The sequence below is a fragment of the Schistocerca gregaria genome, chromosome 1 (assembly GCF_023897955.1).
Source record: "Schistocerca gregaria isolate iqSchGreg1 chromosome 1, iqSchGreg1.2, whole genome shotgun sequence".
Classification (NCBI taxonomy): Eukaryota; Metazoa; Arthropoda; class Insecta; order Orthoptera; family Acrididae; genus Schistocerca; species Schistocerca gregaria.
Window position 1 is genome coordinate 519,699,262 of NC_064920.1, and position 18,452 is coordinate 519,717,713.

At 44.4% G+C, this 18,452-nt stretch overlaps 1 protein-coding gene across 1 annotated transcript in view; it reads left to right on the forward strand.

Annotated features, from left to right (window-relative positions):
- LOC126355911 (inter-alpha-trypsin inhibitor heavy chain H4-like) overlaps positions 1-18,452 on the forward strand; it is a 330,715-nt gene that overhangs the window by 292,983 nt on the left and 19,280 nt on the right. The window contains exons 15-16 of the mRNA XM_050006473.1: positions 600-653; positions 3,135-3,215. Coding sequence (XP_049862430.1) covers positions 600-653; positions 3,135-3,215 — 135 coding nt within the window. The remainder of the gene's footprint in view (positions 1-599; positions 654-3,134; positions 3,216-18,452) is intronic.

Sequence of the window (18,452 nt, forward strand, 5' to 3'; positions counted from 1 at the left end):
AGACGTTTAGGAGGTCTGCTCTCTATATATGCAAGATTGATTCGTTGACAAACAGATCCGCCTGAGAAAATGGTGCCCTGTAACCAAGCATGTGTAAAGCCACTATTGGTAAAATTTTTGCAATAAATGGAATTTCTGTGTATGTATGTACAGGTGTTTCTGAAGCGCTTAACTCGTTGATGCTTATGTGGTGCCTGGCTGGAAACTCTTTATATCTATAGGCTTTTTGAATCTTAATTCAAATATCTCATTCTGAAATTGGGAATTGGGCTCACAATATCGAAGTGCTCTTACCGTTGGCTGCTACAAGCCACATTACCTGCTGACACACGATACACGTCACTTTGTTCTGTGTTTGCAGGAACCTGGAACGGTATACGTTATTTACATATATTTCTTATGTGGATACTTTGACATATATTCGAACAATGTAAATATGCCGGCGGTCTGTCAGAACTTCTTAGTGTGGAGATACTGATAGTATTATGTTAGTAACAGCCTAAGAAAAAATCTTAGTTTTTAAAGATGTAAACGAATATTAAAGCGCTTGTAATTTTATGTTCAGACTTACACGCATGTCGTCTGCTTTTGTTTTACAGCGTTGCTCATGACTTTGGATCCATCCTCATCTGCGTGCTGCCCCACTGCTGTGGGTGAGTTGCTCGTTAATGATTTTTTATTTGATTCATATTAAGGCTAAATATCAAACAGCGTGAAATGAAAGTAATGGTAAACGCATTCGTTTCTTTATTATTGTCTGTGAGAGTCCAAACAGAGGGGGAATTTGTTGAAGACTGTAATCTGTATATGTTATTCTTACTGCATATTGATCTACATCAGTACTCCGCAAACCAACGTATGGCATTTTAAGCATAAGATTTCTCATTGTAGCACGTTGAAAATTACTCTGGTGCTCTTCGACTAACATAATAAACCCATGAAGAACACGAGGCTCTCAGTTTTCTTTATCTCTTTTTTTAACCCAAGATGGGCAGCGACCCATACAGATGGAGTGATTCAACAATCGGCACGTCATCTCCTTCCTAGACGACTTGCAATTCCCTGTTATTCTTCCACAAAATGCTACTCTCACTTTCTCCAGCCTTGCAACTAGATCCAAGGGGTCGTCCCACGTCAAATCCCTTCCTGTGGATTTCATTGCACATTTCACGCTTGTGGCTGATTCCGGTGTTTGCTCGGCCATGATGTACTAACAAAATATCGATATATCTGGTTACTCTACTTCACATGACAAGTTACTCCATCCAAAGGAAGAGTGTATGTTTGAATATATATTTGTATGAAGCGTGGGAAATATCATAAAGCGTTATTATTGAAAATAATTGTTGTAGACTGTCGAGAAATTCAAATTTAACTGGCATTTAGTTACAATTTTTCTAATAAATCTACTCTCAAACTCAATTTCTCTGTCCCCAAACTCTCTCTCTCTCTCTCTCTCTCTCTTTCTCTCCCACTCCCTCCCTATTTCTACGTCTAAGACACAGCTCTATTCTGCTAGTCTTGATGCAGTGGATGGCAAGGTTGACTACTCATCGTAATATCTTTACAATATCAGTCCGTTTTCATTCAGGGACAGATACTCGAAACAGTAACCGCTCATACTTCCACATAAACGTTATTATTAAGCTGCTCTTGAAGTTCTTCAAGAAAGTTGTATATGTTTACGACAATATGTTAGGACATCAGGCATTCGAAACCGGTTTCCTCAGTATTGTTGCTATAGTTTCGTGGTCATATACGGGAGAGTGTGTTGCTGATGTGATAGGTGAGTTGAGATTAAAAGTAGTAGAGCAATTGCGAAATCTTTTCATGCAGTTTCACACCGAAGCTTTTACCTCTCACCTGTACTGGTTGGAACGTCCATCGCAATAAATATGGGGAATGGCACAGGAAGATGTTTTCCAACGCCCTACTTGAGAACGGAACTTTAGAGATGAGTCTGAAAGTGCCATCTTGCACTTTGTATTTCTAAAATGATTTATCTGTAGCTAATAAGGTAGACGTGAATTCACTCTAAATTTTTCTGCTAATGTTTCTTAGGGCAGATATTTCACTACGCCTTGGACACTCTCCCCTGAATTCGAGAAACTAGTGAACTTCTGTGCAGCATTTTAGTAGCCTTGATTTTTGTAAGTTGGGTAATTCCTGCTAGTTCGGTCAGATAATTACAAAAAGCGGTCCCAGTGGACCAGAGAAAGTAAAAGAAAACATTTATAGGAAATATTTTTATTTAGATAGAGAAGATACCCAAGGGTCTATCAAAGAATTGAAATTAGCCACTTACTTTACTCAGGGCAGAACTACAATGTCGCATTTCGTATCACATTAAAGAAATTGTATCCAACGGATTCCCCAGAAAGAAGTCTCAAATATCTGAATAAAAGTCAAAAAAAGTTCAAATTTGCGTGAAATCTTATGGGACTTAACTGCTAAGGTCATCAGTCCCTAAGCTTACACACTGCTCAACCTAAATTATCGTCAGGACAAACACACTCACCCATGCCCGAGGGAGGACTCGAACCTCCCGCGGGACCAGCCGCACAGTCCATGACTGCAGAACCTAATAAAAGTCAAGGATGTGCATTTTGTATAAGTTCAATGTAATAAAATGGAATACTGCAGTGTTCTGTCTCGAATGTGAATAAAATAATAATGTTACAAATTTATTTTAAGGGACGTTAAGAATCGTTTCTTTAATTCAGTGGAAGGAACTTCGCAATATTAAATAATTTAGTTCTGGCAGATTATTGAATACATGTGTAGCCATACATCAGTAATTCACCCAAATTACAAATTCTCGGTATATTGCCAGGATCAATCTAATTCTCTCATATGCTAATCGAGGTAGACTAGAAACGATGAATGTCCAGATGCAGTACTGCAGGAAACGTGCATACTATACACACATACCGCATATTTCACGAATTCAGTGTCACACTTGTGCAGCTTAAGTGTCTGTAGTCTCTCAATCGGAATTCTTTGTAGAGGAAATGTAAGGCTTTTGCTGGCAACTGACCGAGAACAATTTGTAGTTTGGGAGTGGTACAAAATGTAGATGTACGAGTAGTTTTATGTTTAGATTTATGTGAATGCATTCTGTCTTTGTTTTGCAGCGAGTCCTAAGCAACCAAACGTGCATTTCGGCCCACACAAAGCCACTTCGTTTCATTCTGATGCTGCTGCGTCTTCTGCCCGTGAGTTGAATCCTAACGTTTCTAATTTCACTGAAACGAAGTTTACGAGTCACACTGCGAGATGATGTTAGAAAATACTCTTGCTACATTCCTTTAGTATAAACGAGACTACTGGGAGAAATTTGTGAAGACCACTCTTTATCGAAATTCGTGTTAGTGAACTGTGAAAGTAGTCTGATATTTCAGTACTTATAGTAAAGTTCAGTGAGCTCTAAAGTCATGAAATCCTTACCTGATCTTATTTCGGTCTTATATTTTCGATATTCAGTATTCATAGACATGTCCTAAAAAAGTCGTAAATCTGTTTAACAAGAATCTTTTTTATGCATGAACAGAATATTTACGATATTTTACCGATGAATCAAAGTCTCTCAGATACTTTAATCATTCCAGAATGAGATTTCCACTCTGCAGCAGAGTGTGCGCTGATATGAAACTTCCTGGCAGATTAAAACTGTGCGCCCGACCGAGACTCGAACTAAGGACCTTTGCCTTTCGCGGGCAAGTGCTCTACCATCTGAGCTACCGAAGCACGACACAGGCCCCGTCCTCACAGCTTTACATCTGCCAGTATCTCGTCTCCCACCTTCCAAACTTTACGGAAGCTCTCCTGCGTACCTTGCAGAACCAGCACTCCTGAAAGAAAGGATACTGCGGAGACATGGCTTAGCCACAGCCTGGAGGATGTTTCCAGAATAAGATTTTCACCCTGCAGCGGAGTGTGCGCTGATATGAAACTTCCTGCCAGATTAAAACTATGAGGACCGGACCTGAGTCGTGCTTCGGTAGCTCAGATGGTAGAGCACTTGACCGCGAAAGGCAAAGGTCCCGAGTTCGAGTCTCGGTCGGGCACACAGTTTTAATCTGCCAGGAAGTTTCACTTCAATCATTTATAGAAAAGAGAAACATTTGTATAAAAAGGTTTTAATGAATATATGTACCATGAAATAGTCGTCGAAATACGAGTATTTTAAAACGTTCTGCGCCAAACTAGAACCAGTGTAATTCTTCTATTTTTCAAAAAATAATTCCAAAGCATTTTAGTGAAAATAACAGTGTGGAATAATTTGATTTCCTCATTTTACATCACATGTGGCTGTAATTACGTGTACTGCAAACATAGCTCAAATGGTGGTGACGAAGCCACATCCTCCGAGGAGCGTAGGGGACGATGTAGCGCTGTACTAGGCAAGGTCCTAGTGGAGGTGCTTTGCCATTGCCTTCCTCCGACCGTAATGGAGATAAATGATGATGATGAAGTCGACACAACAACACCCAGTCATGACGAGGGAGGAAAAATCCCTGACCCCGCCGGGAATCGAACCCGGGACTCCGTGTGCGGGAAGCGAGAACCCTACCGCAAGACCACGAGCTGCTGACGATAGCTCAAATAAATAACATAAGTCTCAAATATAAAATCCACCTAATGGCTTAATTAAGTTATAGCTCAAACAAATAACTTAATTAAGCCATCAGGTGGATTTTCTACTTGAGACTGTAAGCCACATTATTTACATTTTTTAGTTCATTGTTCGAATAGATACTAGTTTTAGGTTTACTGGGATCCTGTCAAAGGTACTGAGCTGCCTGTGCTCAGACTTATCTAACTCAAGCAGGATGAGACGCCAGCTACTTACGACATATATAATGTGTTTGCACCTACACGAACAGTGACAAGAGTCTCATGAAACTAACAAAATTGCGTTCTCGCAACTTCATTAATAACCGAGCTATAGAAATGAACATTATTGTTATTTAATGAATGACAGTTTTTGAGGTAAGAATTGCAGTATCGATTGAATAAGACGATTTCAGTCGATGACACAAATTCAGTGTCCTCCTCACTTCGAACACTGTACATGTCATGTAAACACAGGGGCAAGGTGTAAATATTTAACGACCACGTGCCTAAGCCCACATACCTGTCTTTCCCACGACAGCTGCCTTCTTGCTTCTGCTTCTGCTAAAGATTCGGTCCTCTAATGTTACGTAATTTTTGCAGGTTCTGGAGACACCCACGCAAAGAGATCCAAGTTTAACTGGCAAGATCCAAATACGTTCTGTATAATCAGACACTTTAAATTTCAGATTGCAGTATTCACAACTAATATATCAATAATGACGTACCCATTCATTGGCACTTCAGTCTGAATTTATTGTGTTGTCGAAATATGAATCACTCAGTTCAAACACGTGGAGCACAGATACATAAAATCCGATGTACAAGTGTGTTGCTCTGAATTTAGACAAGTACTGCAGTTCTTGTAATTACCATTAATTCGTTCTAGTGACATTACTAGTTACCTTTTACAGCGTACGCTTGGTCAATCGCGACGAGGCTGTTTGTTGATTTGGCGGCACAGTATATGGACGAACAGAATGTACGCTCGTGATATTTTGCCAAGCTGATTATGTGTCTCTCACTGACTTTTAAGTTTCACACCGATAATAGTTCAGAACACGGTACTTGTACCGTAACCGTCCGACACGGCTGATTGTTGTTCTCACAGCCCGACACACGATTTCGGAATAATCATTATCAAACAAATCGCTATTACCGAAGCATCAAGAATGATATGAAACACACAAGTTCCTTGGCATGAATTTTAATTACTTCGATAACATACTGTAAATATTGCGTTCTGCAGCCGCGCCGCCGACACTGCCTGATATACGGACCACGGAAGCAAAACCACATCATACCGTCGCGCTTTGCTCAAATGGCTCTGAGTACTATGGGACTTAACATCTATGGTCATCAGTCCCCTAGAACTTAGAACCACTTAAACCTAACTGACCTAAGGACAACACACAACACCCAGCCATCACGAGGCAGAGAAAATCCCTGACCCCGCCGGGAATCGAACCCGGGAACCCGGGCGCGGGAAGCGAGAACGCTACCGCGCGACCACGAGATGCGGGCGTCGTCGCGCTCTGCGCTCGCCAGAGGCGACTATGGATATCCGCACAGGCAACGATACCACAGCATCCTTACAAGTTAAGAGATCAGAGTGAAGGTAACTGAATGTAGTGCTTTTTGTGCTGAAAGACACAAGATGCTGTTTCATGCCAGAGGAAGACACTCCCAGTATAGGAGATGATGCTGAATACCTCTGCTTAGTACTGCCTCTAACCACCACCGGTTTGGAAATGGTTGGTTTAATGTATCTCTGGCTATTGAAGAATTAGACTAGCAATCACTTCACAAACGTGATGTTATTTTGACGTCACAATCAATACCGACAACCGCAGGAACTGCTGTCGACATTCGTTAGCGTTCGAAGCGGGCCACTCTCGCGTCGGTAACAGCTCACAAATGTCGACAGAGGCAGAAATATGTCAACCAGAAGTGCCATTAGTTTTCAGGAAGTCTAGTGAGATGAGTATTAGCCGCGAGATGTTTAGGACAAGGGAGTCTATGAATATTATTGCTCATCGTTTCACTCGCAGCAATTCAAGCTGTGCTCTTGGATTCTTGCCTAACCACACACTCGGAATTAAACATCCAGATACATATATCATCCTCCATTCAGTAGCCGGCAGCTGATGGCCGAGCGGTTCTGGCGCTACAGTCTGGAACCGCGCGACCGCTACGGCCGCAGGTTCGAATCCTGCCTCGGGCATGGATGTGTGTGTTGTCCTTAGGTTAGTTAGGTTTAAGTAGTTCTAAGTTCTAGGGGACTTACGATCTCAGCACTTGAGTCCCATAGTGCTCAGAGCCATTTGAACCATCCATTCTGTAATAACATCGAATACCGCAGAACATACCTGTGTAAGAGTCATAAGGAAGTCAGCATGAAAAAGTAGCTTACAGCAGGATGCGTACCTATCTCCTTCGACTCTAGGAACCACGACATTATCCGTTACACTTGTGCTTGGTTAAGTGATTTCTGTCTCATGTCCCTATTTTCATAGTGTCTCTTGACGGATTGTATCGCTGATACGTTAATAACCAATACTTAATGATAAGGGTGACGTATTTGTAATACATTTCCAAAGCGGTGTCGCCTTGAAACGGCATGCTGCAATTTATAATAGAAACAGCCAGATATTGTGAAATGAATATGGCCACTGCCGCATCGCTATCACGTGTAAGTCTCTTGAGATGAGTGTTACCCGAAGAATTGTGAGGACAGCGTCCATCACTAGGGAAATAAAACATCTGACAAGGTCTCAAGGCCATACTTTCTACACTCCTGGAAATGGAAAAAAGAACACATTGACACCGGTGTGTCAGACCCACCATACTTGCTCCGGACACTGCGAGAGGGCTGTACAAGCAATGATCACACGCACGGCACAGCGGACACACCAGGAACCGCGGTGTTGGCCGTCGAATGGCGCTGGCTGCGCAGCATTTGTGCACCGCCGCCGTCAGTGTCAGCCAGTTTGCTGTGGCATACGGAGCTCCATCACGGTCTTTAACACTGGTAGCATTCCGCGACAGCATGGACGTGAACCGTATGTGCAGTTGACGGACTTTGAGCGAGGGCGTATAGTGGGCATGCGGGAGGTCGGGTGGACGTACCGCCGAATTGCTCAACACGTGGAGCGTGAGGTCTCCACAGTACATCGATGTTGTCGCCAGTGGTCGGCGGAAGGTGCACGTGCCCGTCGACCTGGGACCGGACCGCAGCGACGCACGGATGCTCGCCAAGACCGTAGGATCCTACGCAGTGCCGTAGGGGACCGCACCGCCACTTCCCAGCAAATTAGGGACACTGTTGCTCCTGGGGTATCGGCGAGGACCATTCGCAACCGTCTCCATGAAGCTGGGCTACGGTCCCGCACACCGTTAGGCCGTCTTCCGCTCACGCCCCAACATCGTGCAGCCCGCCTCCAGTGGTGTCGCGACAGGCGTGAATGGAGGGACGAATGGAGACGTGTTGTCTTCAGCGATGAGAGTCGCTTCTGCCTTGGTGCCAATGATGGTCGTATGCGTGTTTGGCGCCGTGCAGGTGAGCGCCACAATCAGGACTGCATACGCCCGAGGCACACAGGGCCAACACCCGGCATCATGGTGTGGGGAGCGATCTCCTACACTGGCCGTACACCTGTGGTGATCGTCGAGGGGACACTGAATAGTGCACGGTACATCCAAACCGTCATCGAACCCATCGTTCTACCATTCCTAGACCGGCAAGGGAACTTGCTGTTCCAACAGGACAATGCACATCCGCATGTATCCCGTGCCACCCAACGTGCTCTAGAAGGTGTAAGTCAACTACCCTGGCCAGGAAGATCTCCGGATCTGTCCCCCATTGAGCATGTTTGGGACTGGATGAAGCGTCGTCTCACGCGGTCTGCACGTCCAGCACGAACGCTGGTCCAACTGAGGCGCCAGGTGGAAATGGCATGGCAAGCCGTTCCACAGGACTACATCCAGCATCTCTACGATCGTCTCCATGGGAGAATAGCAGCCTGCATTGCTGCGAAAGGTGGATATACACTGTACTAGTGCCGACATTGTGCATGCTCTGTTGCCTGTGTCTATGTGCCTATGGTTCTGTCAGTGTGATCATGTGATGTATCTGACCCCAGGAATGTGTCAATAAAGTTTCCCCTTCCTGGGACAATGAATTCACGGTGTTCTTATTTCAATTTCCAGGAGTGTACTTGCAAGAGTATAGTGTCTATCAGTAAACGTGTGTATTTTACTTCGTTCTCTATATTATTCTGAAATAAGAATGTGAGAGTCGCCACAATCAGGGAAAATAAATGCTCAGTGAATCAAAGTATTGTTCGTTGGAGGGAGTACAGTGACATTAGCTTTTTTATAACGCTTTCATGGTTGTTAAGAATTCGTTATTCTCGATTTAATTCTGTTCTCGTAAAGTTGAATAAAGAGTTTCTTCATATTTTTACGTCGTTGTGTGTTATTTGTATAGCATTTATAGCGAATATAGTCGAAACGTGGTGAATCCGCAAGCAAATAGAACTGAAGTTCGCACAAATGGACGCGCAAGATTAGGAAGAATCGTCTGCCAAAGATATGAGGAAGAAGAGACGAGAACGCAGTTGGCCGCCTTAAGCGACAATTTGCAGAGCAGAACGCAGATCTGCAATTAGCAATGTCAGAGGAGACAAGTCCAGGGATCAGTTTGCGATCACTAGATGTGCTATTATGGGGAGACCATAGATGAAGGAAAAGACACTGCAGTTGCTATCGGACAAACCAGTAGACCCACTTTGGTTTGCGATGCTGGAACTTGCATTCGAGCAAAACGAGGCAATGGACGAGTGCGCAAAGTCAGAGCAGCGGTGAATGCATTAGATGCCATGGCGGCCACTATCGGCGCCAGCCACCGCAGAAGCAACAACAATACACATGCTTGAAGAAAGCCCTAATCGACCGAATTTGTAAACCGTCGGATCAGCGTATCCAGCAAAGGTTAAATTAAATGCAAGTAGATGACAGAACTCCATCCGAGTACTGGTGGTACTTAGCTTGGCATCGGAGGATGATGATGATGATGATGATGTTTGGTTTGTGGGGCGCTCAACTGCGGGGTTATGAACGCCAGTACAAATTCCCGACCTTTGCTCAGTCCAGTCTCGCCACGTGCATGAATGATTCAGATGGTTAAAATAGCTCTGAGCACTATAGGACTTAACATCTGAGGTCACCAGTTCCCTAGAACTTAGATCTACTTAACAAAACAAAACTAAGGACATCACACACATCCATGCCCGAGGCAGGATTCGAACCTGCGACCGTAGCGGTCGCGCGGTTCCAGACCGAAGCGCCCAAACCGCTCGGCAACACCGACCGGCTGCATGAATGATGATGAAATGATAAGGACATTACAAACACCCAGTCATCTCGAGGCAAGTGAAAATTCCTGACCCCAACGGGAAATACCTGGGACCCCGTGCTCGGGAAGCGATAAAGTGTCCGCGAGACCAGGAGCTGCGGTTGCATCGGAGGAGACGCAGATTTACCAGGCGGAACACTGAGGTGAATACGTTTAGCGCAGCTACTGCAAGCAGTAAAAGCAGCGGAGTGCCCGCAACATTTCACAATTAACGGGTGGTGAGCGTCACACTGCTTGCTGACGACTGTGAAAAACAAGAGGCAGCAGCTATACAGGGAAGCCAGCAATAAAATCTTAATCAGCAGCTGCATGAACTGTCAAAGAAGGTCCACTCGCTACAATGATAGATGTTTAGTTGCCTAGAGCGACGGAAGAGCTCAGCCAGGCGAAGCACTAAGCACGGAAATGAGATGAACCAGAATAGTTCTCAGCAGCAGGCCTGTTGGTACCATCCGCGATATGGTGACAGAACCAAGAGGTGCACGGCGCCACGCAGTTACCACGAACGCCGGCGGCCAGGTGGTGAGCAAGAAAAGGAGCTGACGTGGTAACTTCTCACGTATCTATCCCGTACCACAGACTGTACATCGGAGACGTGTGTTCAAGCCATTACTTTCTTGTAGATTCCGGATCGGACTGCTGGCAGGAAGCTGTACAGCAATAGGAAATTCCCCGCAAGCAGTTCTTAGGCAGCCACTTAACTGCCAATAGCGACGCTCGGTAAATGTATATTACAAGTGAAAGAGCTTTGGTTTCCGGCAGAACTGTGAGTGGACCTTTGTTATAGCAGAATTATCACACTCCATAGTACGTGGTAATTTCCTTTACCACACCAGAATGGAAATCAACATCAAGCGCAGCACAGGTTCGCAGAAACAACGAAGTGATCAGCGGCATATTGAGATGAAACGCTAGGCGGGGCAGTGACCCATGCTAGTATATTATTATAATCAAGTGAGAACAACACCAAAGTATCAACTACACAGCATATGGCACACAACATGCTCGAAAAGATTTGAAAGACTCCAGGTCAATCAGTATCACAAAGAAGGGCAGTGTCAGACCATTTTGTAGCAGTGAACGCAGAGTTCGAAGACTTATACACAGAGCTGACAGTCCGTTGGCTTCGCCGTTGCATTTGGTGAAGAAAAAGATGGTACTTGGAAACTTTGTGGTTATTAGAGGGCACTTAAAGCCTGCACAGTCCCGGAGCGGTACCCAGTATCCAGTACGTGCTAATTTCCTTTACCACACCAGAATGTAAATCAACATCAAGCGCCGTACAGGTTCGCAAACCAACGTACTGGCAGGTGAGACAACGTTCAGAGTGATCGACTGCAGGAAGGCTTACTACCGCATTCTGGGCGCAGATGACATTCATAAGACTGCTTTACTAACATCCTAAGACTTGTTGCAATATCATAAAAATGCCTTTGGCTTAAAAAATGCAGCACAGACGTGGCAACGCTTTACTGACGAGGTAATGCGTGGATTAAAGTGTTGTTTCGTGTACTCCGATGACATTTTAGTATTTTCACAGTCAACACTTCAGCGTGAAGAGCACCTCAAGGGTGTATTCGAGCGCATGAAGAAATATGGAGTCCCAGTGAACGAAGCGAAATGTACACTCCGGCAAAAACTAGTAATTTTCCTGGGTTGTGTTGTGTGAGCAGCTAGGATACGCCTTCCAGAGGACAAAATAGATTTCACAGAGGAGATACAGTCTCACATAGATTATCAGCAACTTAGAAAGTTTCTCGGAGCAGTCGGTTTCTACAGACAGCATTTACCATGTACGGCCCAGATGAAGATAACTTTGACAACAGCTCAATCTGGCAGAAACACGATAGGCCGACGTCCGCTGAAATCGTCTCCTGAAAACCAAAAACCCGTTGACACGTAAAATCCAGCCTGTGGAGCGCAATCCTGTTGCCACATCAGGTTACATGAGCACGTTTAGCTATAGTTCTTGAAGTCGGTCAACAGGCGATTGGAGCAGCACAAAATGTGGATGCACTCTGGCAGCCCTTAGGGTTCTTTTCGAGCAAACTTACAGTGGCTCAAATCAATTGGAGGGAGTTACTTGTGATATCTGAAGCGGTGCGATACTTCGGCGCATACGCAGAAGCTAGAGCATTTACAGTCAACGGCTATACCTGCTTGATTACTTCACAATTCATAATTAAGTGCCTGGCACAGGGTCCATCAAACCACCTTTAAGCTATTTCTCTACAGCTCCACTCTGGAACAGTACGCTTCACAATTCACAATTAAGGGCCTGGCCGAGGGTTCATCAAACCACCTTTAAGCTATTTCTCTACAGCTCCACTCTGGAACAGTACGCGGGAAAAACGAAGAATTAAACATTTCAGCGCAAGCTCTGATTTCTCTTATTTTATTTTGATAATCATTTCTCCCTATGTAGGTGCATGTCAAAAAAATATTTTCGCACTCTGTGGAGAAAGTTGGCGAGTGAAATTTCATTACAAGGTCCTGCCGCAGCTAAAAACCCTTTGTTTTAATGACTGACACTCCAATTCGCGTATCATATCCGTGGCACTCTCTCCCCAACTTCACGATAATCTAAAGCAACATGCCTTTCTTCTTAGATGTCCACCGTCAGTGACATCTGATGCGAATCCTACACCGCACAGAAATACTCAAGAAGAGGGCGGAGCGCACATGCATTTTGTCAGTAGTCTCTTTAGTAAACCTGTTATATTTTCTAACTGTTCTACCAATAAATCGCAGTCTTTGGTTTACTTTCCCCACAACATTATCTATGTGATTGTTCCAATTTCAGTTATCGTTATCCATAACTGTAATCCCTAAATATTTAATTGAGTTTACAGCGTTTAAATTTGTCTGAGTCATCGTGTAACGGAAATTTAGCGGATTCTTTTTAGTTTTCATGTGGGTGGCTTCACACTCTTGATGGTTTAGAGTCGATTGCCACTTTTTGCACCACTCAGATATCTTGTCTAAACCATTTTGTAACCCGTTTTGATCATCTGATAACATTACATGACGGTAAATGGCAGCATTATCTGAAAACAGTCTAAGAACACTGCTTAGATTGTCTCCAGTAACACTTCCTAGGCAAACGCTATATATTACTTCTGCTCTACTTCATGACTTTCCATAAGTGATTATGAACAGCGACCTTTCTGACAGAAAAACTCGAATCCAGTCACACAATTGAGACGACACTCCATAGGCACACAATTTAATTAGAAGTCGCTATAAGGAACAATATGGAAAGCCTTATGGAAACCCAAAATTAAGGAATCGGTTTGACGTCAGTTGTCGATAGCACTTATTACTTTACGCGAATAAAGAGCTACACTACTGCACCTAAAATTGCTACACCACGAAGCTGACGTGCTACAGACACGAAATTTAACCGACAGGAAGAAGACGCTGTGATATGCAAATGATTAACTTTTCAGAGCATTCACACAAGGTTGGCGCCGGTGGCGACACCTACAACGCGCTGACATGAGGAAAGTTTCCAGCCGATTTCTCATACACAAACAGCAGTTGACCGGCGTAGCCTGGTGAAACGTTGTTGTGATGCCTCGTGCAAGGAGGCGAAATGCGTACCATCACGTTTGCGAATTTGATAAAGGTCGGATTGTAAACTATCGCGATTACGGTTTATCGTATCCGCATATTGCTGCTCGCGTTGGTCAAGATACAATTACTGTAAGCAAAATGTGGAATCCGTGGCTTCGGGAGGGTAATACGGAACGCCGTGCTAGATCCCAACGGCCTTGGATCACTAGCACTCGAGATGACGGGAATCTTATCCACATGGCTGTAACGGATCGTGCAGCCACGTCTCGATCCCTGAGTCAACAGATGGAGACGTCTGCAAGGCAACAACCATCTGCACGAACAGTTCGACGACGTTTGCAGCAGCATGGACTATGAGCTCTGAGACCATGGCTGCGGTTACCCTTGACGCTGTATCACAGACAGGAACACCTGCGATGGTGTACTCAACGACGAACCTGGGTGCACGAATGGCAAAACGTCATTTTTTCGGATGAATCCAGGTTCAGTTTACAGCATCATGATGGTCACATCCGTGTTTGGTGACATCGCGGTGAACGCACATCCGAATACACTACTGGCCATTAAAATTGCTACACCAACAAGAAATGCAGATGATAAACGGGTATTCATTGGACAAATATATTATACTAGAACTGACATGTGATTACATTTTCACGCAATTTGGGTGCATAGATCCTGAGAAATCAGTACCCAGAACAACCACCTCTGGCCGTAATAACTGCCTTGATACGCCTGGGCATTGAGTTAAACAGAGCTTGGATGTCGTATACAGCTACAGCTGCCCATGCAGCTTCAACACGATACCACAGTTCATCAAGAGTAGTGACTGACGTATTGTGACGAGCCAGTTGCTCGGCCACCATTGACCAGACGTTTTCAATTGGTGAGAGATCGGGATAATGTGCTGGCCAGGGCAGCAGTCGAACATTTTCTGTATCCACAAAGGCCTGTACAGGACCTGCAACATGCGGTCGTGCATTATCCTGCTGAAATGTAGGGTTTAGCAGTGATCGAATGAAGGGTAAAGCCACGGGTCGTAACACACCTGGAATATAACGTCCACTGTTCAAAGTGCAGTCAATGCTAACAAGAGGCGACCGAGACGTGTAACCAATGGCACCTCATACCACCACGCCAGTTGATATGCCAGTATGGCGATGACGAATACACGCTTCGAATGTGCATTCATCGCGATGTCATCAAACACGAATGCGACCATCATGATGCTGTAAACAGAACCTGTATTCATCCGAAAAAATGACGTTTTCCCATTCGTGCACCCAGGTTCGTCGTTGAGTACACCATCGCAGGCGTTCCTGTCTGTGATGCAGCGTCAAGGGTAACCGCAGCCATGGTCTCCGAGCTCATAGTCCATGCTTCAGCAAACGTCATCGAACTGTTCGTGCAGATGGTGGTTGCCTTGCAGACGTCTCCATCTGTTGACTCAGCTATCGAGACTTGGCTGCACGATCCGTTACAGCGATGCGGATAAGATGCCTGTCATCTCGAGTGCACGTTATACAAGGCCGTTGGGATCTAGAACAGCGTTCGGTATTACCCTCCTGAACCCACCGATTCCATATTCTGCTTACAGTCATTGTATCTTGACAACGCGAGCAGCAATGTCGCGATACGATAAACCGCAATCGCGATAGTTTACAATCCGACCTTTATCAAAGTCGGAAACGTGATGGTACGCATTTCTCCTCCTTACACGAGGCATCACAACAACGTTCCACCAGGCAACGCCGGTCAACTGCTGTTTGAGTATGAGAAATCGGTTGGAAACTTTCCTCATGTCAGCACGTTGTAGTTGTCGCCACCTGCGCCAACCTTGTGTGAATGCTCTGAAAAGCTAATCATTTGCATATCATAGCATCTTCTTCCTGTCGGTTAAATTTCGCGTCTGTAGCACGTCATCTTCGTGGTGTAGTAATTTTAATGGCCAGTAGTGTCTATTTGTCCAGTGAATACCCGTTTATCATCTGCATTTCTTCTGGTGAGCCATTTTAATGGCTAACAGTGTGGTTGTATCTCACATGAACCATATTATCTGAACCCGTGTTCGCCATTTGTCAATAAATCTAGGTGATTCATAATGGTAGAGTTCAGTATATGTTCCAAAAACCTAATACAAATCGACGTTGTGATATAGGTCTGTAATTCAGCGGATTAGTCATATTTTCTTTCTTGGGTATTAGTGTGACTTGTGCAACTTTCCAGTCTCTGGCTACGGACCTTTCTATGAGCGAGCGGTTGTATATGACTGGTCAGTGTGGATCTATTGTATCAGCATATTCTGAAGGCAACCTGACTGATATACAGTCTGGGTCAGAAGCCGGGCCTTCCTTAAGTGTTTTAAGCTGCTTCGTTTTACCAAGGATAGCTAGTTCTAAGTTACTCATGTTGGCAGTTATTCTTGATTAGAATTCTGGAATATTTACTTTGTGTACTTTTCTGAAGAAATTTCGGAAAGCCTTGTTTAATAGATCTGCTTTAGGGGCAGGCAACTTTCATCAATAGCATCGCCATTGTTATCGGGTAGTAAAGGTTTTGATTGCGTCTTGCCACTGGTGTATTTTACGGATAACTAGAATCTCTTTAGGTTTTCTGCCAGATTTCGAGTCAGAGTTTCGTTATGGAAGTTGCTAAAAGCATCTCCCATTGAAGTTCGCGCTATGTTTCGATCTTCTGTAAAACTTCGTCAATCCTGCGTTCTTTTAAATTTGGCATGCTATTTTCGTTGCTTCTGTAATTGACTTCTGACGTGTTTTGTGTATCAGGGGGTATCAGTACCATCTCTTATTAACTTATTTGTTGTATATCTCTCAACTGCCGTCGACTCTATTTCTTTGAATTGAAACTGTATCTGGTCTACGCTTACATAGACTGGAAGAAATATGAACAATTTCTCGGAAGGTGTCAAACGAATTTTTATCTGCTTTTTTAAACATATACTTTCGGTGGGTTTGGATGTTACGATATTCAGTCTGACTATAACAACCTTGCGGTTTCTGATCCGTTTATCTGTTATGATGCTCCTTGTTTGATCAGGATTGTTTGTTGCTAGGAGGCCAAGTATGCTTTCGCAACGATTTACACTTCGAGTGGGCTCCTGAACTAATTGTTCAAAATAATTTTCTGAGAACTCATTCAGTACGATTTATACCTACCACTGACTTTAAAATTGTCAACATATCGAGGATAGACTGAAGTCACAACCAACTACAGTTGTATCGGTGGCATACCAATCTGAATTGGCACTAAAGTTTTCTTTGAACTCTTCAGAAATTGCATCACCTGAGTCGGGGGATCAAAAAAAGGAACCAGTTATCAATTTATTCCGTTTGGCAAGGAAAACCTCTACCATTATTAGCTCACAGGAACTATCTACTTCAATTTCACTATAAGGTAAACTGATTCTGACAGCAATAAACACTCCACCACCAACTTAACTTAATTTGTCCTTTATGAACACTTTTAGGTCCTTTGTCGCATTATTACAGATGGTGAGTTCCGCCTTCATATCGCAAGCAACACTGGCAGTCTTTACTGCTTCAGCTAGCCCCCTGAAACCAGAGAGAATCTTCCAATCCAGAGAGACAAATCGTTAATATCAGTATGAGTCACTACACTGAGAGTAAGCCTATCATCTTCGCATTTAGGAAGAGCAAGAACAGTTGCTCTCCCTGTCAATTTAGGCAGTTGGAATCTATCGGCCAATTTACGACAGACCTGCATCACATTAGTAGTGCAGAGAACATCGTTTCCGTTTTCTTGTCGAGGTTGGAAACCATATCGCAAATCTTTGTTTGCGACCAGCTGGTAAGGGCCTAAACGCATGACCCACAACCAAGAAAGCACAGGCATGACAACTCTACAGGGCCCCAGTTTAAGCAAGTACGACCAGCAGAAACACGGATTGAGGCTTGGTGAGATGTGTCACAAGGCAAGCCACGTCCATTTATCCCCACGGCACTGCGAAAAACATTCTTTGAAAGTATTCACGGACTGACCCATCTGAGTGCGAACACCACAGTGAAGTTGTCGACGGACTGGTTTGTTTCGGAGAGCATAAAGAAAGGATGCAGTACATGGGTGAGGACATGTATAGTGTGTCAGACTAGCATAGTCGGGCGCCATGTCCACAAATGGGTAGGAGATTCCCGCCAGCAGCAGAACGGCTTACGCACATTCACTTGAACATCGTGGGATGACTGGTGCCATCAGAAGGTTTTCGTTATCTCCTGACAGTTGTACACCGATATACAAGATGGGCCGAAACAGTGCCTCAAAAGGACATATCAGCAGAGTCAGTAGCACCTGTCATTTTGCTGACATGAATAGCGATATTCGGCTGCCCTTTCCACGTGGCCATAGACCAGCCATGGTAGTTCACGTCGACGTTATTCTCGGAGCTGTCCAGACTATGCGGATTCCGACACCATCACACAACATTCAGAGCCGTACAGAGTACTTGCGAGGGGCGAACATTCGTCGCAGACAGATGTAAATGGCAAGGCACAGACGTCTCATTACTATGAGTGAAACCCGCTCACGTACTAGTGACCGATGAAGAAATGACGGATAGCAGACAGAAAGAGATATCGTTGTCCCCAGAACGAGGATAGAAAAGTGGACCAAGACGTGGATATGCCACGCCGCTTTCAAGAAGACGCAGATGACACAGGTGTCAGAATGGCACTATCGAACGGATAGAAGGTTCATATACAGATACCCATACGTCCCAGAAACTCCGCTACCCCTCGAGGGAACTACATACGAGACGCCGCAGTCACATAACATAACAGTACAGGAATCAAAGTGTTGTGTTTTGCTTTTT